This window comes from Astyanax mexicanus, chromosome 16 (assembly GCF_023375975.1).
Source record: "Astyanax mexicanus isolate ESR-SI-001 chromosome 16, AstMex3_surface, whole genome shotgun sequence".
In the NCBI taxonomy this organism is placed as follows: domain Eukaryota; kingdom Metazoa; phylum Chordata; class Actinopteri; order Characiformes; family Acestrorhamphidae; genus Astyanax; species Astyanax mexicanus.
In genome coordinates, this window is record NC_064423.1 from 26,559,910 (window position 1) to 26,586,453 (window position 26,544).

General features: G+C 35.5%; 3 protein-coding genes across 18 annotated transcripts in view; 1 reads left to right on the plus strand and 2 right to left on the minus strand.

Annotated features, from left to right (window-relative positions):
• sox2 (SRY-box transcription factor 2) overlaps window positions 1–9,201 on the minus strand; it is a 156,183-nt gene extending 146,982 nt beyond the window's left edge. For 4 of the 14 annotated variants that reach the window (XR_007424697.1, XR_007424699.1, XR_007424696.1 and 1 more), the window contains exons 1-3: window positions 9,022–9,176; window positions 7,354–7,399; window positions 6,275–6,360 (exon numbers count right to left, since the gene is read on the minus strand). The gene's annotated coding sequence lies outside the window, so the exon portion shown is untranslated. Of the gene's footprint in view, window positions 1–6,274; window positions 6,361–7,353; window positions 7,400–9,021 lie in introns of all 14 variants that reach the window. The other 10 variants (XR_007424705.1, XR_007424709.1, XR_007424701.1 and 7 more) reach the window with 8 other exon arrangements.
• A 16-nt stretch (window positions 9,202–9,217) lies between these two features.
• On the plus strand, window positions 9,218–14,053 carry dnajc19 (DnaJ (Hsp40) homolog, subfamily C, member 19). Its single transcript, XM_007256776.4, has 6 exons — window positions 9,218–9,364; window positions 12,223–12,274; window positions 12,407–12,480; window positions 13,102–13,181; window positions 13,263–13,333; window positions 13,912–14,053. The coding sequence occupies exons 1-6, from the start codon at window positions 9,362–9,364 to the stop codon at window positions 13,980–13,982; spliced, it is 351 nt and encodes a 116-aa protein (XP_007256838.1). The 5' UTR covers window positions 9,218–9,361; the 3' UTR covers window positions 13,983–14,053.
• Window positions 14,054–14,109: 56 nt separating this feature from the next.
• On the minus strand, window positions 14,110–25,568 carry fxr1 (FMR1 autosomal homolog 1). 3 transcript variants are annotated; one of them, XM_007256772.4, is made up of 17 exons: window positions 25,294–25,568; window positions 23,135–23,187; window positions 22,924–23,017; window positions 21,682–21,753; window positions 21,437–21,585; window positions 20,860–20,953; window positions 20,376–20,492; window positions 19,780–19,950; window positions 19,461–19,539; window positions 19,257–19,366; window positions 19,061–19,147; window positions 18,438–18,648; window positions 17,756–17,959; window positions 16,773–16,973; window positions 16,168–16,245; window positions 15,318–15,403; window positions 14,110–15,207 (listed from the first exon to the last, which is right to left on the minus strand). In XM_007256772.4, exons 1-17 carry the CDS (start codon window positions 25,342–25,344, stop codon window positions 15,043–15,045), a joined length of 2,022 nt encoding a protein of 673 aa, XP_007256834.2. In that variant the 5' UTR covers window positions 25,345–25,568; the 3' UTR covers window positions 14,110–15,042. The 3 variants fall into 3 exon arrangements, with proteins under 3 accessions (XP_007256834.2, XP_007256835.2, XP_007256836.2); XM_007256773.4 differs by having other exon boundaries at window positions 18,444–18,648; window positions 25,294–25,566; XM_007256774.4 differs by lacking the exon at window positions 16,168–16,245 and having other exon boundaries at window positions 25,294–25,566.
• Between the last annotated feature and the right edge of the window lie 976 nt (window positions 25,569–26,544).

Genomic DNA, 26,544 nt, shown 5'->3' on the forward strand with positions numbered 1-26,544 from the left:
GCCATTCAGTTCCCAGAGCGGGACTGAAGTGTCATTTTAGACAGAATACTCACAGATGATTCATTTTGATAAAAATCTATCAATTATCATCAACACTGTGTGTCATGTTTGTGCACTCTTATTCACTCTTTGAAACCCACACATCTCCTTTGAAAGTAAAGCAACTACAAACATGACAACTTACCTCATAGACGGCGCCAACTATACGTCTGAGAAGCTAGCTATACTGGATAACAGTCTGAAAAGTGTATGCTTAATCCATACAAACACAACTATATAATAATATAAATATAAATATAATTCAATACTTTCTAAATACCACAGTACTTCCAATCTTATTTTAAATCAATCTGATAACAATGGAACACTTACACCAAAAAGTAGAACAGCAAATACTCCCGAAAATGGGTTGTTTACTTTGCAGTTGGAACAATAAATAAAACTACCTTCACCATGTTTGCAGGCTGTATTTTAGCCTGGCTAGCATACATTTAAATGCAAATGTATGATCCAACCCAATTGAATTAATTCCAATTATAGATTAAGACTCAGGACTTCTGTTTGCTCTGCTCAACAATTTGATGGAAAATCTTTGTTTACATGCACGCTACAATTAACTTGCTCCAACATGATGAGCATTTGTAGAGTATCATTGAACCTGCATTTACACACTCAGACGACACAGCGACGAGTGACCAGTCATTTCATATGGAAGTATGTGTTTTGAAGCTGTGATTTATCTACAACTGAAAAGCAACATAGCAAAATTGAGTTGAGCTTTTCTCAACTTTATGCTAATGAATTGACACAGTGAAGAGACATTCTAAAGAAATTAACAAACAAATTCTTCAAATCAATCATAGACACGGCCTCAGCCTATGCTCCCTGAACTCTTGATTCTTACACTTTTATCAAGAAACCCAGACATCTCCACACAAGTAGAGCAACTACAAAACACGACAACTTACCTCATAGATGGGGTTAACTATAACAGTCTGAGGAGCAAGCTATACTTTATAAACGTCTATAAACTTTCTGCTTAATCCATACAAACAAGCTCAATTCTATCCTTTGCAAGTATGACAGGACTTCAATCTTTATTTTTAAATGAATCTGATTACTCACAAGAGGCTGCTGTGTGAAACACTTTACATTAATTTAAAACCAAAAAGTAGAACAGCAAACACCAGCCTGTTTCCCAAAAATGAGTTGTTTAATTTGAAGTTGGAACAATGTGTAAAACTAATTTCAGCATGTTTGCAACCTGTATTTTAGCCTAGCTAGTAGCTTGCTCTCACTGGTCATGTTTACAAGCAAATAAATGATTCAATTCAATTCAATTAATTCCAATTAGAGATCAATACTCTATAGATCAAGATTTTCAATCAAACTGTTGAGAAGAGCAAACACAAACACCTTTGTGTACACGCACGCTACAATTAACTTGCATTTACACTATCAGACGACAAAGTGACGAGTGACAAGTAATTTCCTATATAAGTATGTGTTTTGTATCTGTGATTTATCTACAACTGACAAGCAACATGGCAGCAAAATCAAACATGAACTTTTTTAAACTTTATGCTAAAGAATTATGATGCAATAAAGAGACATTCTAGACCAATCATAAACTCGGCCTCAGCCTTTGCTTCCTGAGCTTTTGGTTCCTACACATTTCAATCCTATTCTAAATTGTGTGGTTCTAAACAGGGGTGGGAATCACAGGGCATCTCACAATGCAATATTATACCAATATGTTGCCCACGATAATGTTGACATCAGAGATACTGCAGAATACGTGATTCTTTGATACTCGATAGATGCAGGAAAATTCTTTACAATGCTTCACGGCATCTGTGTTACTAAAGAGAAATTATGGATATATTGCTGTCAGATTCACAGAACTTGACAATCAATATCGCTCACCGCATGTTTACTCTATTAATCTGATTTAATTTAATTGGTGCCAAAATTATACAAAATATTCCAATATCAGTATTTTGAAAAGTATACTTATGAAAGTGAGGCTCATAAGCACTGTTTCTTCTTCTTTTGCACACAAACAGGAAAAATTGTGTGGAGGAAAGTAATCCAAAGCTCAGTAAATGCATCCCTGCATGTGACACACAAGAGGCCTCAAACATACCCACAAGAGACTTTTTATCTAGTAGTGAGAATGCAGAATTAGTGTACATGATACTATGACAAAAACATTACCTGTGTCAAGTCAGAAAATGAGGAGCATTTTCAGCATATTGCCTGTATTTTCAGTTGGTGCTGAAAATGCAGATTTAAAATGTCACATTCACTTATTAAAAAGGGGCAAAGTAAAAATGGTCATGCCCAACAACACTTCAAGGCTTATAAGCTAATTTCCATTGTGTGCAGTAAAGACTGGTGGTACGTAGTTGTACTGATGGAATATATAGTGGCAGCAGTCATTGATGATTTTATGCAACTTTACATTTCAAGAACATACTTAAACTTAATTAGATACAGGTGTTTACATGGCTATTATTATTCTATTTAATGGATTATTTAAAGGATTAGCCACCTTGTTCAATCATATAGAAAGCGTAGGAATGGCCTGAACTGGACTAGTCTGTTTCAATTTATTCTATTAGTCAGTTTATTAACAGATTTTCATGCTGCATGTAAATGTACCTAGTGTGAGTTCCTCTCAGGCAGAATGTGCTGTTGGTCAGTAAAGTTACTGCTATGTTGGCTAACTGAGCACAGCTATAATAACACAGGTTAGGGTGTTTATCTCCTCTGTGAACTCCAGGCACTATATGAATTTGTTCAGCTCCACCAGCAGCTCATCAAATTGAATTTAATTAAGGACTGGTTAAATAAAGTGCTGGAGTGTAACTAGCAATGCTGGGTTGCCCCTTGGAGAATGCTAACAGTTTGAAGAACACAGGTTTGGGTGCTGATCTTCTCTGTGAACTTCTCTGACATTTTAATAACTCTACTGTCCTGACTTAAAGCAATTTACAGTAGCTACACTTAACTTGTTAAATGTAATAGCTGAGAAAAGCTTGAAATAGATAAAATCAGTTCTTTGGGCCATTGCTAAAACAATAGCAGTCCAGTTATAAATGTAATAAACGTAAATAATTCATTAATATAAAAATATATATACACTCAGAAACCTCAATTAAATGTTTGAAATTTGCTGTTTTGTAAAATATTGTACTGTTGATTTTATATATAAATAAATAAGCAAATTCCCTACAGGAAGCAAACATTTCCAGCACCTTTAAGACACACTTTTTATTTATTTACTAAATGTATTATATTAGGGAAAATAAAACCTAACAGATAACATATTCAATCTTCACAAATCATACTTTTGATTTTTCCCATATGTAAACTGAGATAAAAAAAAAAAACTGTAATTGTTTATTAAAATGCCAAACACATAATGCATAAACGCCCATCAATACAATCAGCCTATTAGTTATAATTCATCACCTGATCACCCTTAAAGCAAATTAGACATAACATAGACAGTGTCTAGGTAATTATTTTCAACTTTTGCTCAGTAAATTATTTTTACAAGAGCTAAATATAAGTCACTGTTTTCTGAGACGCACTCGACCCCACGGTGTATGTTGCACCATAAAAAACTAAAGCAAAGGGCATCAGCCATACGATGAGATAATTACAAGATGACACGGGTAAAAATATCCCACTCAGAGGAGCATGCAGAACCTTACCAGCAGTTAACACAACATCAACACAACAACACTCAAAATGTCCCACATGATTCAGAGAAATGAGGAGAAACCTGTGAAAATACTGATTAAAGCCAGCTTTAACCATGTGCCATTTATCAACACACACCTCAGCGCCAAAGCACAGGTAATTATTGGCTCCTGTGGTAAAAAAATGAGGTGGCAGACTTTGGCTAGAAATAAACTAGAGATAGAATGACCTTAAATATATTTATATATTTCTAATGTGGTTGGAATAAGCCCACTTCATCGGAGCGCTTGATAAAAGGATTACCGAGGTGCATTATGCCGCAGCAGAGAAATCTGGATGTGGAAGGGGCCAATTTGATTAAATAATTCTTGTTTCCTTTTTGCAAACCTTGCAGTCTTATTTCCTGAAACCCAAATTCAGCATAATGTCAGATTTAAGAGCAGCGCAGGGGGAGAGAGGGCCCCAACATTCAGCCAATGTCCGCTTGCCAATGGCTTTAGCTGTTTTAAGAGGGAACCACCAAAACCTGGAGGTGCATACAGCAGTACATGTATTACACATTTTACTGCACTTACATTTTCGCTAATTTCACCTTTTTAAACCTCTCTTGACTAATGAGACTTGCTGTTTTTTTGCAAAGTCATTAATCATATTTAAGTGATTCATGGTTTTATGTTCTATTTCTGTAAGAAATGTAATACTGCACTGCAGAAAAGGAAAAAACATGCACATTTAAAAGGCTATATTTGTATTATTATTAAATTATATATACTTATATACATGGAATCATTTGAACAGCCAAAATCTTTGCACACCACTATATTCACATATTTAAAAAAATGTATTTGTTCATTTTAAGGTACTGATCTAAAATTGCTCTATACTTACATGGTAAATGAACTGGTTGTGTAAAGATATAAGAATAGCTTAAAAGTCTCTGAAAGAAGTGTCCAACTCAGGTCACAGTGTATATTAGTCAAGTTTCAGTTCTGCCAAATATTAAATAATACATATTTTAGCAAACATATAAATGTGATGTGAGATCTCCACCCTGCTCAATTTAAAACATCTGCAAGATGCTACATGGCTTGCTAACAGTTTATTAATCAGGAACTTTGACAGAAACACAGCAAAGTAAATAAGTAATAAATAGGCAGTCAGTTACTAACTCACACTAGAGGTTTAGTTTATGTACATTCAAACCTTCAACATCTTAAACACAACAAGACATGTGGTGATTCATGACTTTGTCTTTCTCTAGAATAAGTTAGGAAGAACTAAGTCAGATTGTACAGCTTCACAAGTTGTTACTCAGTTAACCCAACATGTGCACTTTACTGTGACAACCACCAAATGCTCATGCATACATTAACATAGCTTTAAAGAAACAGAAGCTAAGCCTTACACAGAAATAAAACAGCTGCTAAAAACACATTAAGACATAATAACACTCAATAAACTTAATGTCTGGCCTGAATTTATAGTTCTTTTATAACTAGTAAACTAGTACTCCCTCACACTTCACACATCCTATTCACATCACTTGATCTTCATAAGCCAATGAAATGACTGTAAAGCAACCAAAAATGTGCTTTAGCATGATTATTTTATAAGAGTGTAGTGTAAAAGTATTTTACTCATTCAAACTTATAAAGGACTGATTTATAAAGTTATGATTTGCAAAACTGTTAAAATCTATAAAGTAAATGTATTTTCTCACAGTCCAAAAACATTGCTAAAACAAACTTGTGGACAGAATAATACAATACAACTTGTGGATAGAATAATACAATACAACTACACTGCGCTCTAAAAAAATGTATGTAGTATTTTTCATTCAGAGCATGTTGTGAGCATATTATAAGATTATTCTACCTTTTGTAAATATTTCTACTATAATATAACTATAATATAACTTGACTTTTTAGTTGAATTAAATGTGTTTAAAAGAAGCAAAAACATCTACAAGCAACCTGACTACACTCATCAAAGTCTTACAGACAAAGATGTAACTGTGACTAAACCTCACTGAGAAGCTTTAAGATAATTTCCCTCTCCAAAAGGTCATTTTACAGTGAGTCTGTGAACATGTACAACCTACACATGTCCCATTAACCCCACGTCATTAGAGAAAATGACGAATTCCATAACTTAACAACAATACTGTAACCAATCAGCTGTGATTAGTATGCTGTGACACCGCACAATGTCACATTCCACCTACAGCCACCAGCTCCGGCACTCAGCGTCAGACGCAAGAGAGCCAAAACTAGAGCAGGTCTCAGCAAACAACCGCCAAACACAGTGTGAGAGAAGTGTCAGCCAGTGTGAAAAGGCTCTGCACGAGGTAAACACATCTGTCTCTAAAGTGCCTCATCATAATGCTCAATTATTAAGTCTGAATCTAAAACAGACCACAACTTTCCCTTTTTGCCCTCTATTCATATGTAGATACCCCCTCCAGGCATAGCCTTTTATAAATAATAAAAAAAATAACAATAATATCAACAAACAATTATCCAGCCAGAAGAAAACAAAGCATCAAAAAAAGCTCCCGAAATACCTTTAGATGCCCAGAGGAAAGGCTGGGGTGGCCACAGAGATGGGGTGATATATTTCTTCCTCTCATTCTTAGGCTGCTTCCTCTCTCTGCGGCAGAAAGCAAATGCTTAGAGACTCTGTGGCATATTTAATTAGAAGCAAGCTGTTTGCACTATCAGTGCGAGGATCTACCTCGCCAATCTCTCGTGAGTCAATCTTCCCCATCTCTGATTTTCTTTTATATTTATGCCGGAATATTTAATTGTAGACAAAAGGTTACTCCGGCTGCATTCACCGCACACAGGCAGAATAATCTGCTTTAAAAGGCTTGACATTTCAGGCTTTTCAAAAAGGCTGAAAAAATTATATCCCTGCTTTTGTTAATCAATGAAGTAGAACTCTCCTGAACAAAAGAATTAAATTGCTTGGTTGGTTTAATAAAACCAACAGAAATAGCTGCTTCCTCTGGGCTTTTTGTGCTGAGGCTCACCACATGCACCCAGCACTGTAATTCCATATGATTTAGGGGCAAAAACTCTAATTTCTGCACACACAGTTGGCGTTTTTTTTAAATCCTTTTCAAACTCCAGCCTGCCTGCCTGCCTCTATAGAGGACACATTTATCATTAAACCTGACTTCCACTGACTGCAGCCAGTTTTACTACAGTTTATCATTTCTATCCTTCTAAAAAAATAGGGGAGGATAAACACATTGTAATTATGCAAACGAAGGGGCAGTAATTAGGACCTTCATCCAGTCAGTGAGTGGGTGAGATTCAGTCCAATGGGAAGAACCCTGTGTTCTCTAAACTGGCTCTGAATCAAAGTAAGGTTGTTTGTATAGGTTTATGCATTGGAAAATAAATACTACTAACTTATATACTTAGTTAGAAATTAACTAGTAGTATATTATCTCTCTGTAGACACCCTTCAATAAAGCAGGTAAGAATTACAACGGGGAATTCCAACAGTATTCTAAAATTTTACAAAGCATAATTCAATGGCTGGGGTGTAAACAAAGTAATTCAGAGTAGTTTGGATCTACACAAAATATACAATAATTCAGGTTCGGGTAGTGTGTGAATTGGTGGTCTAACCTACCATGAACTGTGTTAGTAGCCATTTCAGTCACCTCCCTGGGCTTCTCCTGTGTTAAGAGAGCACAGAGCACTTGAATGAAGCCAACAAGTGCTGTAAGCATGCAGTAAGTACAATAACATGCTTTCTCAAAAGAACCACCATTCCTTTTCTCGCATGCCAAAATATACATATGAACAAACGTAATATAACCATTAAATTATTAAGCACAAATTAAATTATGGTTTATTACTGCTTTTTTAGAACTGCATTTTTTGAAAACATTTACATTTTATCATTAACATACAGTAATAGAAGAGCTAAACATGTTCATTGTACTAACCTATATATACATATAAACTATATATATACAGCTTTGAAACAAATAGAAGACCTCTTAATGATGATGTTTTTTCTTTGTTTTACCCTATTGAAAACCTCTGGAATATAATCAAGAGGAAGATGGATGATCACAAGCTATCAAACCAAGCTGAGCTGCTTGCACCAGGAGTGACAAAGTTATACAAAAGCAGTGTTTAAAACTGGTGGAGGAGAACATGTCAAGATGCATGAAAACTGTGATTTAAAATCAGGGTTCCTCCACCAAATATTGATTCCTGAACTCTTAAAACTTAATTAATATGAACTTGTTTTCTTTGCATTATTTGAGGTCTAAAAGCTCTGCATCTTTTTTGTTATTTCAGCCATTTCTCATTTTCTGCAAATAAATGCTCTAAATTACCATTTTTGTTGGAATTTGGAGGAAATGTATTCCGCAGTTTATAGAATAAAACAACAATGTTTATTTTACTCAAACATATATCTATAAATAGCAAAATCAAAGAAACTGATTTAAAAACTAAAGTGGTCTCTTTTTTATATATATATATATATATATATATATATATATATATATATAGAGAGAGAGAGAGAGAGAGAGAGAGAGAGAGAGAGAGATATAGTTTTATATCTATATAATATTTATGTATATATAATATAATATAATATAATATAATATAATATATATTTTTTTTTCTTTCTAAAAAACATTTAGAATAATAACTTTTTTCTGTGAGAGAACTTTTAGAGGCATTCAACTCCTTAGGCATCCCATTCATGTTTCTCAGAAACACAGAATTTCACACCAAACCCACTCTGAATGTCTTTGTTTACTTCTTTAACATAGAATTATACAGAAAATATTTTTGAAAAGCTGCAGAATGTCCCTGTAATTATCTATCTAACTACGCTAGTCCATATACACAGCACCAGCACCACTTAAATAGCTTGTTAATAATATCTTGGAAACATAAAACGCACATAGCACACACACAATTCCTCATTATTCCCCTTCAAAGTTATAAAATAACGTACTGTTTTCTAGAGTTGCCTAAACCCGCCCTTTAGTTAAAGTTCAGTTAAATATATAAGTCACTGCCCAAACATAATATAAATATTTACTATACAATGTTTAAATAACTTTGTGTTTGTGTCAGTTTGTGGCAGGGAATGTATAACAAACTCTTTTTAACCTTTAATATACAGACTGTAGAGTTTTTTTATAAGTGTTTACTTATAACATTTCTCTGATATATTTTAAAAACAAGAGGAAATGTGTGGTTTCTGTGGCCTTTGCTAGTAAAATAATTAACGTTAACATAATTAACTAAAATTGGCAGAGGTAATACTTACATATTTTCCATTCCTCGTCTTCAATACATTGTGTGTAGCTTGGTTTGGTAGCTTTATATGTCGGCTCTTAATTTTAGCCAAGAAAAATCGCGTTTTAAAGTGTAAATCTGGATTTTAACGACTAATATTGTTTTACAAACACTCAGCTTAAACGGAGCGTCTGACGTCACGGATTAGCCTCCCCTTTCACGACAGCGCGGTGCATTTTGCGGCAGGCACAAAACACCAGTGCAAAAAGTCTGAAATCGCGCCATTATTATCGGATTATGGAATCTATCTGATAATTAAAGCTAATATTAATGCTCCACGCCGCGGGGAGGAGACCAACTAAGTTGGGAAAATGGTAGGCAGCCTTCTTTGTGCATTATTGTTATTGCACACGTGAGCTGTTAGCTTTAGCTTAGCCCGTGGAAGGAGATCTTTCCATTTCCACCTTAAATGGACCAGCAGCTGCACTCTGGCGCTCTGGCACCTGACTGTATCTGCTGCACTTTTTAAGGTGGAAAGAAAATTTCCAAAAAACGGCGCTAACCTTGTTTTTGTAGCTCCTTTTGTCATTTTAAGGTCATTATATAGTATAAAACTATTATACAGCGCCAATGAATCGTTTAATTCTGTTAAATTTTATGAAATAACGAGTCAATTTCTCAGTATATAACTATTCTCCTTTATAAACCTAATATACATGTTTTTATAAACGTTTATTGTCATTTTATAAAAAGGTTGTCATTAAGTTTAAAGTGTTTTGTGCTGCACGTTAAAACGTTAAAGCTGCTGTACAAGTTTACCAGGTTTTCCATTATAATCTCCAAGGTCAAATCCTACCAAAAGTCTAAAATCAACAGAAATAATAGGATTTATCTCCCATTCGCTGCTGCAGTTGTGACCATTACTCTTCCGTAAAGGCATTTTTCAGACTGGATGTTGGACCATCTATGAACTGTGAGGAGGATTTAATTTGCCTTCAGCTACACTGAAGAGAAAGCATGTTTCAGGACAGGTTCTAGTAAAGGATTACTTCTGCCACCATAACTCAGTTATACAGCTCTGGGAAAAAAAAATTAAGAGACCAGTTTAGTTTCTGAATCAGTTTCTCTGATTTTGCTATTTATAGGTAGATGTTTGAGTAAAATCAACATTGTTTTATTCCATAAACTACAGACATTTTTTTCCAAACTCCAAATAAAAATATTGTCATTTAGAGAATTCATTTGCAGAAAATGATAACATAAATAAAATAAGAAAAAAAAGACGCAGAGCTTTTATACTTTAAATAATACAAAGAAAACAAGTTCATATTGTACATTGTACAGTTCAGAAATCAATATTTTGTGGAATAACCCTGGTTTTAAGTCACAGTTTTCATGCATTTTGGTATGTTCACCTGCACCAGTCTTACACACTGCTTTTGGATAACTTTATGCCTGCACTCCTGGTGCAAAAATTCAAGCAGTTCAGTTTGGTTTGATGGTTTGTGATCATCCATCTTCCTATTGATTATATTCCAGAGGTTTTTAATTTGGTCATTTTAAAGTGGTCTCATATTTTCCCAAAACTGTATGTCCAAAGGTGTCCAGACACCTTTTGTAGTGAGTAATAGATTGAAATGTCTGAATGACAGAGCGTAAGTAGCTTTATGATGAGGTGCAGTGTCAGAACAGATCTTCTAACATCAGTATCCCTGATGCTCTTGTGGGGCTTAATGCAGTCAAATTCTACTTACAGCAGTTTGTCAAACTGATCTATAATCTGTATCAGTGTCGCACAACAATAATACTACCCTTTATACTTACGCTTAGTTTTATCAGATACCATTTAGTGAATTAGGCAAATTAACTTACGTGAATAACTTTATCTAGGTGCTTTAGATTTAAAAATGTGTGATTTTTATAAGGAGAAAACGGAATAACACCATTATTAGCAGAGATCTCACTACTCTGTCTGTGTTAGATCTCTCACATTATTAATGCAAATTCAGATTTGGGCTGATACTGTAATGCTGTGGTACACTTGGAAAACACCATGATGTTGAATTGTATTATCATCATTATCAGAGGTACATTCTGATCATAGTTTTTAAATGCGGTCAGATTCAGGGTGGAGGATTAGTTCTGTCACTCCACCTTAATTATATGTCCCTTGTATTGAGTAAATTGGGCTGATCAACAGTAACAATGTGTTCTCTGAAGTTATAGAGCTCAGTCAAATAGCTTTGGGATGAGGTGGAGTGTCGAAGCAGATCCTCCAACAGGCTTAATGCAATCAAATTTATCTCACAGCAATATGTCATATTAACAGATAATACCACTATATGTGTCACCAATAATACAGATTTTAAGTTTTAGCCGATACTCTATTAATGTAATTTTTTTGGTGGTTTTTTTGGTGTTTTTTGTATATAAAAAAGCTTTATTTTGGTTATACAATTGTGTTAATTTGTCTGGTTAACATATACTTTATATATACTTTAATCATATGTTTGGTGTGATTTTATAAGAAAAAAGAGAACAAAAATAAAAATAATAAAACATTTTGTAATAATTGAAACATGCGCTGATACTGTTATGCAGTGAAACGTTTGAAAAATATATATATTTTTTCCCTGTCATTATCTAAGGAAGATTCTATATCAGAGGAGTTTCTGCAAGTTAAACGTGGTGATATGTTGTATTTAGCCATCAATTACTTACTAATTAATATTAAAATGTCATAGTTTGAATTATAATTGATTCTTATGATTTAGAAACATACACAGTTATTCAAAGTGGGCTTTGGTTCTGTTCTAGACATACTTTTTGAATACACTATAATACTCCTATAAAAAAAAACAATAAATTGTTTTAGAATTCCACCATTATACCATTAAAACATTACATATAAAACTATCCATATAAAGTAATTATATTTGTGTTGCGTGTAACTCAAATGGTGAATTATCCATATGTTTCTGAAAATCCTATGGGTGAAGGCTCTACTAAACCTTTTTATACCTGGCAACGAACTGGATACAAAGTTCTCTGTATGTGATTAAAACACTGCTACGGTCCAGATTCAGGTAGATGGGTTTTAAATGAGATGAGCTGAATTTTCTCATTGCTGTGATGAGAACTGTCATATGTGTTTGGGGAAATTATGCAAATTGCTCCTTCATTAATGAGACGGTGTAATCAAGCCGTATTGTTTGTCTCTCTTCTTTTGCAGGCCAGCACCATGGTGGCCGTGGGCATTGCTTTGGCAGCAGCAGGATTTGCAGGTTTGGGAGAATTTAAGAGTATTAAAGCTAAACCTGCTGAAACCTTCACCTCATTACAAAATAAGGACTCAGGATATTTTTGTCACCATTAATGCAAAGTGCATCTGCATTTCTTGCGACTCTTTTCCACAGGCCGCTACGCAGTGCGAGCCATGAAGCAGATGGAGCCCCAAGTTAAACAAGCTCTTCAGGCTTTTCCCAAAACTGTAAGTCACTCTGTTCCTGGATCAGGTGTTGAAGAGAGCTAAGAAACGGATTTTACAGATGTTATCCGATTCTGAAATGGAAATGTAAAACCCAAATTCAAAAAGTGATTTTTTTTGGAAGCCCTAAAGAATATTGGATTTGGACATTTTTTAATGTTTTCTTGAGATCAATTATTACAGCATATTAGAATGCTGTTTTCTTAATATTGTACATTTCACTAAAATGGTATTGTTCTTGGGAATCTGTTCCTAAGAGCTTAAGAAAAATGTTAATAAAAAACATGATGTGCATTATAAAATACTAAATCTCAAGAAAACAATGTTCATTATGTCATGGTAATGGAAATTCACGATCTCAAGTAAATGTTTTGACAGTGAATTTTGTTTAATTGTCATGTTGATAAATTATTTATATTTTTATAATTTATAAATTTTAAACTATTTAAATAATAAAAAATAATAATAAGATCATAAATCATTCCTGATTTTTATAAAAACAATAGAGATAAACTAAAATAATTATAGTGACATTCAGTTTCGTTAAGAAGAGGATTCATATAAAACAAGTCTAGACTCAGTGAGTCTTTAAATCAGTGAGTGATGATTGAACTTCTGTTTCAGGCGTTTGGAAGCGGCTACTACAGAGGAGGGTTTGAACCAAAGATGACGAAGAGAGAAGCATCTCTAATTCTCGGAGTCAGGTATGAATCAGATGATGTGATTTCTGTGTAGTTTGCGCCAAAATTGTCAATACTGAATTTGTTTATTTTTGTCTACCCCAGCCCCACTGCCAACAAAAACAAGATTAGAGAAGCTCACAGAAAGCTAATGATTTTAAATCATCCAGACCGAGGTAAGAATTTCTAAATGTTCAGTAAGACCAGACACATATGATAATGTCAGCAAATTTGTAGGTCATCTATTAGCTAAGCTGTAGCTGTTATTTTAGGCACAATTTCTGTTAATATGACTTTAGAACTGCTATGTAAATGAACTCCATTCTGATTGGTTGCCCTATTGGTGTCTTATTTCAAAGCAGTCTTGACTTAAACACTCCTTATAACTTTAGATTGAATGACTGGGGCTTAAACTGTTGTCATAAGCAGCAAAGTCGTGCCTCACAAGTCTTGGAGGAGGGGTGCATTAGCCTTCACCCTCCAAGTATGGTGGGATCATGTGATGGGGTGTCCAAACTAGTTGGTGGGAACTCTTTGTCAGCTGAATTGAGGGAAAATTGAGGAAAATTTCAACCTCCTTGAAAACATATCCATTCGATATGTGCCCTTGATGTTACAAAACATTTTTTCCATTGTTTTGTAATGGAATTGTGAATTTAACAAAACTTTAAATTAACTGCAATTATCACTGTGGCTTGTTTTGTGCAGACCGTACACAGTCAACTGAGGAATCTTTCTTTCTGTTTTTTGGCAGGTGGATCTCCATATCTTGCAGCAAAAATAAATGAAGCTAAAGATCTACTTGATGGACAAGCCAAGAAATAGTTTCACACATTCACTGATCGAGCCCTGTCTGATACACTTGAGTTCTCTGACCATTAAAATCATTTATTGTACCACACGTTTCATTTCATTTTAAAACTCTCACAGATCACAAATGACTAAGAAGAAATGACTGGAAGATCAAACTTTTATTCAAGAACTAACTGCATACAAAACATATTGCACATCAAACAACCAGAATGATCATTAAAAAAGAAATAAAAGAAAGAAATAAGGACTCAAACGTAGTTTACAGAACAGAAAATCTGGAAGTCGTTCTTTCAGTAGTCCAAATTGTCACCTGCGTGCAAATACGTTCAGGCAGCCAGTTTAGTGTTAAAAGAATAACTGCTTTTGTTTTTGTTTTTCTTCTTTTAAATACTGTACATTTAAAAATAAATAAACCAAAACAAGGCTCTGTTTGCTAAACAGTCACTGTCATCATTGTTACAGCCTGACAGGTGATGAATCAGAACAAATTTGATCTTTCCGATAGTCACATGGAGTGTTTTTCCATACACCATTTAAAATGAACAAACAGACCAGTTAGAACATTATTCTTAAGGGAAAGGAATTACAGTTCAGTGCAATAACATCCTCTTTTCCAGACTGGGTTTACTAAATTTCCTTCCCCTCCTTGATGTATGAAGTGGTTGCATATTAAAACAAAATGCAGCTAACTCTCTTCTCTTCAAAATTCAGATATCTGGGATCTTCCCATTTTATTACCTTATTTTCCCTACAGCCGGCCACTTTACGGGTGAATCTACTCTCTGAAGGCACAACATCTGATCATGTTTTAAACTTACTTAGATGTGAATCAAGTTTCAGGTTTCGTCTCTTCAGGGCTCGTCTTTTTTGTCTTTGTGTTTTTTTTTTTTTTTTTTTTTATCTTTCCTCCCCTCCTACCTGTTCCATGGTGAAGGAACGGAAAAGTGCAGTAGAAAATCTGGAAGTCCGTATGTCTATCTTTGGCAAGCTTGTACAAGCACTATTGTAAAAATGTAAAGGTTATGACTTTTTCTGAAAAAAGTAAAACAAGAAAAAGAATAGAGCAAACTGCTTAGGAGAGTCCATTAACAGCAGGCTTTTCCCCCTCACCGGAGGTATTGGGGGTGTTTTTCTCTGTGGAAGCTCGTGCTGCTTTTTTCTGCTCGTCTCCATTGGCGCTGGGGCCGTTGCTCACCGCATTAGAGACACTGTGCTCTGCTATGCTCTCCACCTGCCCCTGTGGATGAGGAAAAAAGGAGAGTTCTCATGTGAGGCTGGAGGAAATCCTTTCACTGTGAAAGCAAGTGAGGTGAGTGAAAAAACTAATATTTGGCTATGGTGACTTACCATATCTTTCTTATTCTTCTTCAGATCTCTCGGTGTTCTCTGCCTGCTTTCCGATTCAGCTCGTGATATGTAATCAGCCACAGTAACTACAAAAAATAAATGAATAATGATCAACGTCTACAGAACACTAAGAACAAACAATTACGGAAAGCATGCTGTAATGAAAAGGTCAGAAATTAGCTCAACCTATTCAGTTGACATTAATGGTGCACAAGGCAGGTACTCTTCACACCTGTCTAATATTTCAACCCATAACATAGCAAGTATTGTTAGTAGATTAATCCACAAATAGGACACACCATAAGAATGTCATTAAGAACACAAAAGACAGTTTAAACAGTTACATTTTAATCCATGTAATGTTGTGGATGCCACTCAAGCTCTCAATAAAGAGTGACAACTTCTCTCTTATAAGCTGTTAAACTGTTTAACTGGAATTAGTGCATTGTATAAAAATTAGTTCATTTTACATGGCTATGTTCTTTAACCTCTCTTTATAGCTTTTTTTTGATTGTGTGTTTAAACATGTTAATTATATGTTCTCTTCTGATTAGCTGCCCTGAATTGCGTTCATGAAAATAAAATGAGCAAAGAAGTCCAAGCTGAAATAATCCTTTAGCATGAGTGGTGGGGTGACTTCGCTGAGCTGAATTTATGACATTACATCAACAAATTGACTCAAATTATTGTATTGTGGTATACATCTTATATTAAAGTGTTTGCTTAATTTCCTCTCAGCCAAACTGACAGACTTGCGGATTCCCGATTTGGATGCGTTGGGGCTGTGGTTAGATTCAGTTTGTTTTAAGCCATGCATATCAATACACTCGAACCCTTGTCCACCCGTTACCTGGCTGCCTCTCCTCTGGAGGGCGGAAGCGGCGGCGGCGACTACGATTACGCCGCTGCGGTTTAGCCTCAGAGTCATCTATAACAGGGAAAGGCCCCCCCGTTCAGTTACTCCACACAGCAGTAACATAGAGACCCTAACAGATTCACTTCATAACCTCCATTCAGCTTTTACAAAGAGTGCATTTGGGAAGGAGCCAAAGACCACTGCAGTTTACAGAGCCTTGGAGCGCTGCACTAAATAGCCTAATAAAACTCAGCTTAAGCATTCTAGTGTAAAATCCACATGTAAAACTTGTAGAATATTTACAGCATACCGTTATGAATACTATTTAAGTATCCTAAAAACATCCACATATCCCAAATGCAACTGCAATGGCATGTTTTTGCTGCCCATACTAAATGAGACATAGTTAAACTACTGGGAATAAATAAATAAAAAAAAATATACCTGAAAATCAACCTAAACAAAAACAATATTTGTTAGTGTAGTTGGTTATGTCGCAGGTTGTGTGTGAAAAGGTTAAAAGCAATCTTCAAATGAATTGATGTACAGAAAGTGTATTGTGAGTGTGGGAAAGAATCTCCAGGGAGGAGAGTGTTTACCTAGGCCATTCTCGCTGACCGAAGCATTGTCAGACTCGCTCATGCCATCAATAAGCGTGGCATCCTCATCCGTGCGGCGACGGCGCGAGCGGCGACGGCGGTTCGTGTTCACCTGTGACTCACTCGCATCCGTGTCTGCTGTCTGGTCCGTCTCCGTGTTGTCTAGAAGACTGTAGGGGTTCCGGTCAGGGTCTCTCAGAACTGTACAATCAGCACAAAACTATTTAGTAACTTTGAAAAAAACTGCTGGAAAAGTCTGACACTGTAATTGCAAATATTTCGTTTTTCTAAATGCCAAATATTTAGTTCTGTTTTTCTATTGTATCAAATGCCTTTTTCATGCAATAAAATACAAATGAACTTTTAAAAAAAAAAAAGTGTGATTTTTTGGGGGATTTTGGTTTTAGCTTCTGTCTCTCATGGTTCAAGTGAACCTACTATAAAAATTACAGACATTTCCATTCTTGGTAAACTTCTAAAATGGACACTGTATCATATGCTTATTTTCCCCACTGAACATTTAAGTTTTAGGGCCACAGTAAAAAATAAAGAAATAAATAAAATACATTAGAAAAACAATACACTTTTAAACAAAAATGTTATAAAATTTCAAAATGTTAGTGATATTGCTAACAGAAAATGTCGAAAGAAAATAACAACCAAATAGCTAACAAAAGGAACACAACCGAGCACGAGTATCAGAATGTCATCAGTACAAGAATGCTTAAAATGTCTCACTGTCTCTAGTACACGAAGAAGTTTTGAGTATTGATGCTGTTCCCTATAATCATTAATATTTTTCATTTAAATGTACGCGCACACCTGGGATTTTTTTTTTTTTGTGTGTGTTTCTGGAGACCGTTTTGATGTTAGCTCTTTGGTTATGAATATTCTGGTTACTTGGTTACCTGATTATACTCCAAAGTCAAACTAATCATTTTCATCAATTCTATAGGTCAAGTTTACAATTAAATTAAGTCTACCTGAGCTCATGGTGCCTCCTCTCCCTGCTCCACGACCTCTCAGTCCTGGTCCTCCACGACCCCGCCCCACTAGAGGTCGCCTCCGGCTGTCTCTCTGCGGCCGGACTCCTCGATCCGGCTCTTCCCCTGCCAGGGACCAGTCACTCAGCTCATCCTTGCGCTCCGAATCGGTCTCAGAGGCGTATGAGTGCTCAGAGTTTGTGCCTACAGCGAGAAAGCCACAACAAAGTGATTATTTTAATGCATCACTTAACCAAACCTAATCGTAAACTTGCTCGTGGCAAGATGACTGAGCAAGGCTTGATATTGGGTGCCAAATGGATCAGACAATTCATTTCATGTAGCATGTCAGTATAAATATCAACGTTGCCTTATTAATGAATAGAAGGATACATGAAAAATAAAGACATGAAAATATAAATTTAATACATTAAGACAGTTTGACACCAAATTTAATCATCCAATTAATTGTAATTTGAGATTTATTTCTGAAGGATGTTAAAGATCATATTGATATTAAAAAAATGTTTGTCTGTTTATTTAATAAGGTCACAACTGGTTTGTTTTGTATGTTTTGCTGTCTCCACCATGACATCTGAAAAATAAGTATTATGAGTGTGAATGTTGCTAAAGCCACCCAAATCTGTTAGTTCATTAATTAGCTAGTTGAAAAAGAAAATACCGTAACCTGAAGTGTAGTGCATCCCCCTGCGGCCGCGCCCCCTGCCAGCGTAGGAGCGGCTGGAGTGCAGAGGGGCATTGGACGCACTCTCGTCCGTGTTGTAGCCCTTATCCTTTTCTGCAGGACGGCCAGGAACGGACCGGTAGCCCAGCCCGATCTGCCGCAGCTGTTCATCAATCTGCAGCCTCTCCAGCCTCAGCTGCTCCACCTCCTGCAGTGAAACAAAACATAGCGCTGCTGGAAACTGACCCTTTAATCTGATCTGAGACCACTTGGGTTTAAAGCAGCAATTTCACAACTCCCATTTAAACTCAGATGAAGTTGATGGGAATTTAAGTTCACTCTTTTACTTCTGCACTAAAAGTATGAACCCAAATGTTGTCTGTACTTGTAGTAGTTCATGATTATAAAAAAAAAAAAAAAACGTCATACAGTACTGGAAAAGCACAAAAGCATAGTAACCGAACATCTCCAAAAATATAGACTGGTAATTTTTGAGAAACAACATAAAAAAGTGGTTCATATTAAACCACTGCTCTATAAGTCAGGGTTATTAATGCAAAAAACAAAAGCCTAGACATAAAAAAGGACTGCAATTCTATCAAAGAACAAAATCTACTCACGTTTAGGTAGGAAATGTGGTACTCTAGAAGGACTTGCACGTTGCCGATGCTCTCCTTAGTACCAACAAATGTGAATGGGACCATTCCCTGTTATGAAGATAGAAAAGATTATTGTTACTGTTGCAAGCAAAAACATAATTCCTCCTTTAGGAGAAGGAAAAATAATTACAAAATTGTGCTCGGAGTTAAATCTTACTTCTTGTCTGGGAAGTTTGTTGTCGTTGTCGCCTTCGATTCGTACCCGGACCACTCCAGACTTGTCTACGATCTCCTGAATGACCTTGCCATTCTTGCCAATAACCTTGCCTATAAATCAGTGTAATACAAACTTAAATACAGATCACTCAGTATCATTTTAAAATCTTATGTGGTTGAAAATGGAAGAAAAAAAAATGCATACCAACTAGGTTTCTAGGGATTTGTACAGACTCTTCAAGGAACTCCAAGTAATTCCTTGCTTTCTTAACTGCTTCTTCAGTCTACAGCCCCATTAAAAAGACAAAACAAATGTGGTAAAACTTGAGAATAATGTACGCCAACAGTTCCAACTTAGCTGCAGTAACAAAAGTTAGCAAATAACACAGGGATTAATTTTATCTTTGAGGAAATTTAGGGTTTGATTTGCTAAACTGTTTCTAAAACCTCATTCTAGTACTTTGTCCAACATGTTCCTCTATCCTATACCAGATGGATTCCCAACAGCATGTTGGCTCGCTCACCTCACCATACACCCTGAAGGTACCACTTTCTTCATCCAGCTCAATGGCTGTAACTCCTGGTACTTTCCTGGCCTGCTGGATGTTGCTGCCGTGGCTGCCGATGGCAAGGCCCACGAGATCCTCCCTCACAGTGAACTCCTCTTGGAAGGCTGAGGCCAGCTGTTTTGTGCTCTGGACATAATGAAGATTAAGATATGGAGTCAGGCTACAGGCATCAGTAATATTAAATCTTTTTCATCTAATCTTAGTGTCTCTTTTAAATATCTTGGTTCTTTTCGAATTTTAGGCTTTCTTCATTAAAAAAAATATATATATATTTTAATATTTTCATAAAATTTAACATTCACTTTTAACATATTTTAGCGAAATATTATAATCTTTATATGAGCCTTTCACACACACATATTTTGTATTAACTGATTTCTGAATTTGGCTTCTGGATTTTTTTATTCTTTTTGATTTTAAAACATTTATACAATCAGTGTAAATAATAATAAATCCAGCAGCAGGCACATTTAATATTCAACAAAAATGGCTCAGTATGTGGGTCAAGCCCTTTAAAACAATGGAAAAAAAAAAGGCATGCATGACATTACCTCCAAGTGCTTTGTGGCTTCCTCGTTCCTGTACATGAGCATGAGCTTGGTACGGATGCTTCTTAAGTGCATATCACTCAGTAGAGAAACCCGCTTCACAGTGGACTCACAAACAGACTAATAAAAATAAAATAAAATAATCATCCACATTCTACACATTAAAGGCACATTGTTTTTATTATTTTAAGCATATTCATTCATGTTATATTTAACGTTACTGTAAGCTTAATGTGAATTAACCAAATAATTACTGTAAAACCAAAAACAGATCTAAAAATTTAGTGTATGAGCGGCAATATACAAATACTAGAGGGGAAACAAATAAAAATAACAGAATGTCTCCATCAAGACATTGACATCAAGATGTTTCCTAATCGAGTGATGACCTGCAAAACTGCATTTAAAATGTTCAAAACATTATTTAGTATCTTTATATTACATTCACCAATCAGTAGAATATACTTAATTAAAGAATGAAACCTACCAGTATGACCAGGTTGCCAGTCTCTGGGCTGTAAACTATCCGACTTGCCCCAATGGCCTTTTTAAAGTCCTTGTGAGCGTTCTCATTTGTACAACTGTAAAAGAGAAATTTTGGGACAAATGTAATGCACTGGCAATGAAGCATTACTGTTTGTAACATTTGAAAGTGAGTAAGAAGTAGGGATGTACCAATTTTAATACCATGTAAAATACACTAAAATATAGTGTCATATCTCCAATATGGCAGGAGATGAAACATAAGACACTACTTTCAGTGGAAGTCACTGTACAAAATCATTCTGGAGAATGTTCATTAGATTAGACTTTTTGCTTCAATGTAAACAACGACTGCCAAATTCGCTTTACCTCAAAGTTGCTCACTCAAGTGGCAGGGATTATACAACGGTCATAACCATTATTAATCTGAATATCTATATTTAATTACGTAGTGCCTTAATAGAGAGGGACTGACACAAGAGTTCAAACTATTATTTTAAATGTTTAATATATAAACAAGAAAAGCAAGTACGTTGTTAAACACAAACTAAAAGTAGAAAAAGATAGGTCCCTGCACTCACGCATCTTTCAGGTCGTCAGGAACGGGAACAGTGCACTTGTGGAAAGTGTTTTTCGTCACGGCTTTGTTGAGGTTCACCGGTCGAAGGCGTTCGAAAGTAACAATTTCATTGTACGTTGCATCACACGCAGCATACTCTATCACATAGAACTGCACAGAAAGGAAAGTGAAAGTTACAACTTACGTGCGCGCGCGCGCACACACTCTCTCACACACACACACACACACAATCATGTGGATACTCACATCTCCCTTCATCATTCGTACTTTCGCCAGCCACCAGCCGCATGGCTCCTGTTCATTCGCTCGCGAGTAGATCTGAGATACAAAATACAATCAGTAAAACTGGAGCAAGAGATGCTGCCCTTGGAATAAACAGCAACACTGTGCTACCAGGAGATATCCTCATAATAACAGACAACTTATTAACCATGTGTTTTTTTTTTTCTGAAATCTACACACCAGCAGAGTGCAAGATAAAATGCACCAGTAAACGAAGTAAAAAAATACTTAATTAATTTGAAGTACAGTAATAAAAAAAATGAAATAATACTTGAAAAATAAATGAGATATATAATTGGCCAACTCATTATTATTTAGTGTTTAATCTGACATTGTGACTTTAATAGTCGCTGTCAGCAGTTTCATATTTATTTAGTTCATATTTATTTATTCATTTATCAGCATTCTATATACATACCAATTAGTTAATTAAACAAGAATATAAATCTTGTAAAACAGTGTTACTTTACTAGTTGGTTAGAATCTTGCAACAGTTCAGGCAAATTCCAAGTTACTGACATATAGACATATATTAACAACAATCCCTAGATCAATAAAGCAAATCGTACAAATACAAAACTAGTACAACATTAAACAAATAAATGAATACTCACAAATGCCTTACAACTTCCCTCATTACTTAAAGCTAATTTTCTATTTATTACTACACTGTAAAACTAGCTAACATATTTCAATGGTATAGAATGGAATAATAAATGTTTGAACCTGCTGAAAAATTCTGGGCACTTGAGGGATTCTAAGGGGTTAACTAATTAGCAAGAAGCACAGAGCTGTGTATGCCATAGAAAAAGTAATACTGAGAATGCTGATTAAATTTGCATCAATTCTTCAATACCTTATCAATTACCAATTACTATACCAACAAATACAGTTCTATCAGGGTATATCATACAGTATTTAAACTACATTATACATTACAAATGAAATTAAATACTATATATTATTTATTATGAATATTATTGTTTATGCATAAGTAATTTTAATTTTTTGATTTGTGGTTGATGTCAGGGGGTTACAGTCGTGCTGCTGAAGGAACACCTGTCCTGCACATTTTAGCCTGTTCACCCTGCTCCCAAAACAACTAATCCAGCTAATCAGCTCATTAACAAGCCTTCCTTATTTGGTGGTGGTGTGCTGGAGCCAGAAACCAATACAATCTGGGTTACATAATATGTAGCCACTCACCTCCACTTCTGCTCCTTCACCGATCTCCTTCTTGCCATCAGCTGGAGGTGGCAAGCGGACATCACTAAAGGGGACTTGTCTTTCTGGTTGCCAGCTTAAGAAACAAACAGTGGTCTTTTTTTTTTTTTTTTTAAATGCATTACTTGGAAAAAGTCCAAATGTGGAGAGGAACTGTCAGGAACATGTCCTGTTAGCCATAACCTGTACTTACTTGTTTTCAAATGAAATGGAGAGTGAGTCATCATGAACGTCTTTGACGAAGCCCTGAAAAAGATCAAAGACTTATGTTGTGTTAAAGTACATAGATTTACACATCAAAAACAACAGAGGGCTTACAATCAGATTTACTTTTATGATGCACTTTGTATAGCTGTAGTCTACTATTCTAGTATCAATGTGTATTAGACCACTATCAGAAAAACCTTGTATATCCAAAATCACAATTTTATAAAAGAAGGACAATCTTTAATAGAATGTGAATTAGATTTTATTTCAAGACACTTCGGACACATTTTCGACCCAATGTAAAGACCAACTGTCAGATAATCATTATGTTTAAAAACAAATGTGGTAACAACAAGAGATACAAGTTGATAAGCGCATTTACAAAGACACGTGTAACGATTAGTCGATATAATCGACAATGTTGATTACTTAAATTTGTAGATTACAACTTTTTATTGTCAACTAATGTTAATTTGTAACAGGAACAGTACTGCGTTACACAAAGTGCTGGGGACAGAAGCGCAATGGGAGACGGGTAAATGTCTGTCTCCAAAAGTAACAGCAGATGTACACGTTCATATATGACATCCTGTGTACCATACCGGGCGGTTCCATGCCAACAAGCTGCCTGTTTCTTTCTCCGATTCTAAGGGAGCTTTTTCTTGCTAATTAATATTTATCTTAAATTTTGCTTGTCCTGTGACTGGATTCCTGTAAAGCTGCTTTGTGATGTCAATTTTAAAAAGCACTATATAAATTTATTTTACTTTACTTGAATATAATCCAATTGAAACAATAGAGGTTTAAGTTTCAGTTTTGTTTTTCGGCTTGTGCTGGCTGTTTTATTTTCATGACTAGAGAAACGAAACTGCTAAACTGAAACCAGACTACATAATGCTGCCAAAACAGTGTAGCCTGTTACTAAACCTGTGTCACAACATAGCAGAGTAAAAGACTCAGATCACACTTATACACAACACAAAATGGCCTACATACATTTCCTACTAATATGAAAGGAATGTAGCCTTTAATCAGTGACAGCTCACTGTTTCCTCCTCAGAGGTAGTAGGTAAGAGCAAGCTGGGAGTCAGTATCTCCAACCAGAGCAGCTCAAAAATAGAAATGGCTTCAGATGACATCTAGTGTGATCCACAGTGAACAGCTGCTATGCTGGGGAGATACGAATGAGCCAATGAGACATGCATGGGATACCTTGTGGATGATAGAGAGAGGGAATAATAACTTTAGCAGATGTTTTTTTTCCAGCCTGGTCTGCCTAAAATAAATTTGAGGTGTGCGAATGAGTGAGTGTGTGAAATTGGGAGAACTAGAGGCAGAGACAGAAATTAGTAGAGCTAGTCTAATGGTTTCACCAGCTTTAAACAAACTACATATAGTTAACCTAGCTAGCCACAGATAAGCGATGTAATCCTCAGATATACATTTATTTCTGCCTAATACAAAGGAGAATGTAATAAAAAATAAAAAAGAAACCCTGACAAAAGTAGCTAAAAGAAAGTGAGCAAGCTACCTTAAAGCTAACTAAAATTAAAGCTAGCTTAGCTTACCTCTCCAACTTTACACAGGGCAAGCAAATCAAAAAGTATCCAATTTAAGATGTTATACTGTTTAAAATCGTGTCAAATACACTTTTACCACCTCCCCGCCTCTATATAACAGATAAACTATTGTAAAATAGGAAAAATCCCAATATTGCCTAAATAATTTTGACTATTTCTCCTGGGTAACCACGTAGAGCCCGACACACTGCAGTTAGCATGTGGCTAGCTAGGTTAACTAACTAACAAGCTAAATTGGCTAGCTCACACAACAGCACATATTTAAAGCATTCCTTAAAAATAGTCTGAGCGCTAAAATGTGTTTACATTAGCACGTCAGCCCTGTGATAGTCAAAAACATGACATTTAAAAGTTTCATCTCTTTTCATTCTTTTAAAAGCCCGGTCTTAGCACGTTAGCTTAGCTTAGCAGCTGACATATAGTTAGCTAGTTCCCGATAGAACGAACACAACTCCGAAAAAATCACCCAAAAACAGCCGGTTTGGGCAATTTAGAGTCTCACGAATCTTAATATATCATCCTCACTAAAACCGCCCAAAAACACAAGCTCAAAGAGATGTTTTACCTTGTAATAAGCTCCATTGGAGCCACGAACCTCCACCGTCAGTTCCTCCATGTTGAGCACGCAGGGGATCGTGGGTAAAACTTCTAGAAGTGTTCAGCTAGGGCGAGTATTAAAACCGCGGTCCGCTTCAAAATATTGGGGTTATTTTAGTCTTATTCCGTTTACTGTTCCTTATTAAACATCTTATTTTGGGCGAGAACAGTCCAAAATGACTGTGCAACACATTAAAACAAATGAAGTCAGTTATTTGTCAGTGATGGGCCTGCCTGAAGTGAAAAGTACTGAACAGCTCACTGTAGCATCATCCCTCAGTACATGTCTGGGCTTGTGAAACAGGAGTTAAATTATAAAACAACTGATTTAACGTTATATATTATTAAAACAGTACAAATTAATCCAGAATGTGTGTTAAATAATTTATTGTTTTATGGTTCCTGTTGTTTACCACTGTGGTTCCATATTTTCATTTATCCCTTAGTATTCCTTGTAGTAGTAGTGGGATTGGTTGCAAAACTCCACTTACAAGATATAGTTATTTATATTATATAGTTATATACACCTCTAGATAAAAAATTAAGAGACTACTTCAAAATAATTATTTTCTCTGATTTTTCTATTTTAATGAACATTGTTGTTTTATTCTATAGCCTACAGACACCTTTCTCCCAAATTCCAAATAAAAATATTGTCATTTAAAGGACTTATTTGCAGTAAATGGCTGAAATAACAAAAAAGATTTTTTCAGACCTCAAATAATGCAAAGAAAATGAGTTCATATTCATAAAGTTTTAAAAGTTCAGAAATCAATATTTGGTTGAATAACCTGGTTTTTAGTCATAGCTTTCATGCATCTCAGCATGGTTCTCCTCCAACAGTCTTTCATACTGCTTTTAGATAATTTTAAGCCACTCCTGGTGCAACAATTCAAGCAGTTTAGCTTGGTAAATAGTTACTTTATTTCACACATTGACCATCGGTAATTTTGCATTTCATTTAGAAATCAAGGGATCAGAGTCTGGAGGAAGAGTGGAGAGACAAAGTTCAAGCTGCTTCAGGTCTAGTGTGAAGTTTCCACAATCAGTGATGGTTTGGAGCGCCATGTCATCTGCTGCTGTTGATCCACTATGTTATAGTCCAAAGTCAGCGTAGTGTTTTCTCGCCAAATCTTACAGCACTTCATGTCTCCCTCTGCTGACAACTTTTATGCAGATGCAGATTTTATTTTCCAACAGGACTTGGCACATTGCCCAC

Coding starts and splice junctions, on each gene's coding strand:
- fxr1 (XM_007256772.4), bottom strand. CDS start 25,344: ATGGAGGAACTGACGGTGGAGGTTCGTGGCTCCAATGGAGCTTATTAC. Junction 21,586..21,681: donor TACGAATGATGAAGGGAGAT/GTGAGTATCCAC, acceptor CTTTCTGTGCAG/TTCTATGTGATAGAGTATGC. Junction 19,367..19,460: donor AATCCCTAGAAACCTAGTTG/GTATGCATTTTT, acceptor ACTGATTTATAG/GCAAGGTTATTGGCAAGAAT.
- dnajc19 (XM_007256776.4), top strand. Junction 12,275..12,406: donor GGCAGCAGCAGGATTTGCAG/GTTTGGGAGAAT, acceptor TCTTTTCCACAG/GCCGCTACGCAGTGCGAGCC. Junction 12,481..13,101: donor TTCAGGCTTTTCCCAAAACT/GTAAGTCACTCT, acceptor CTTCTGTTTCAG/GCGTTTGGAAGCGGCTACTA.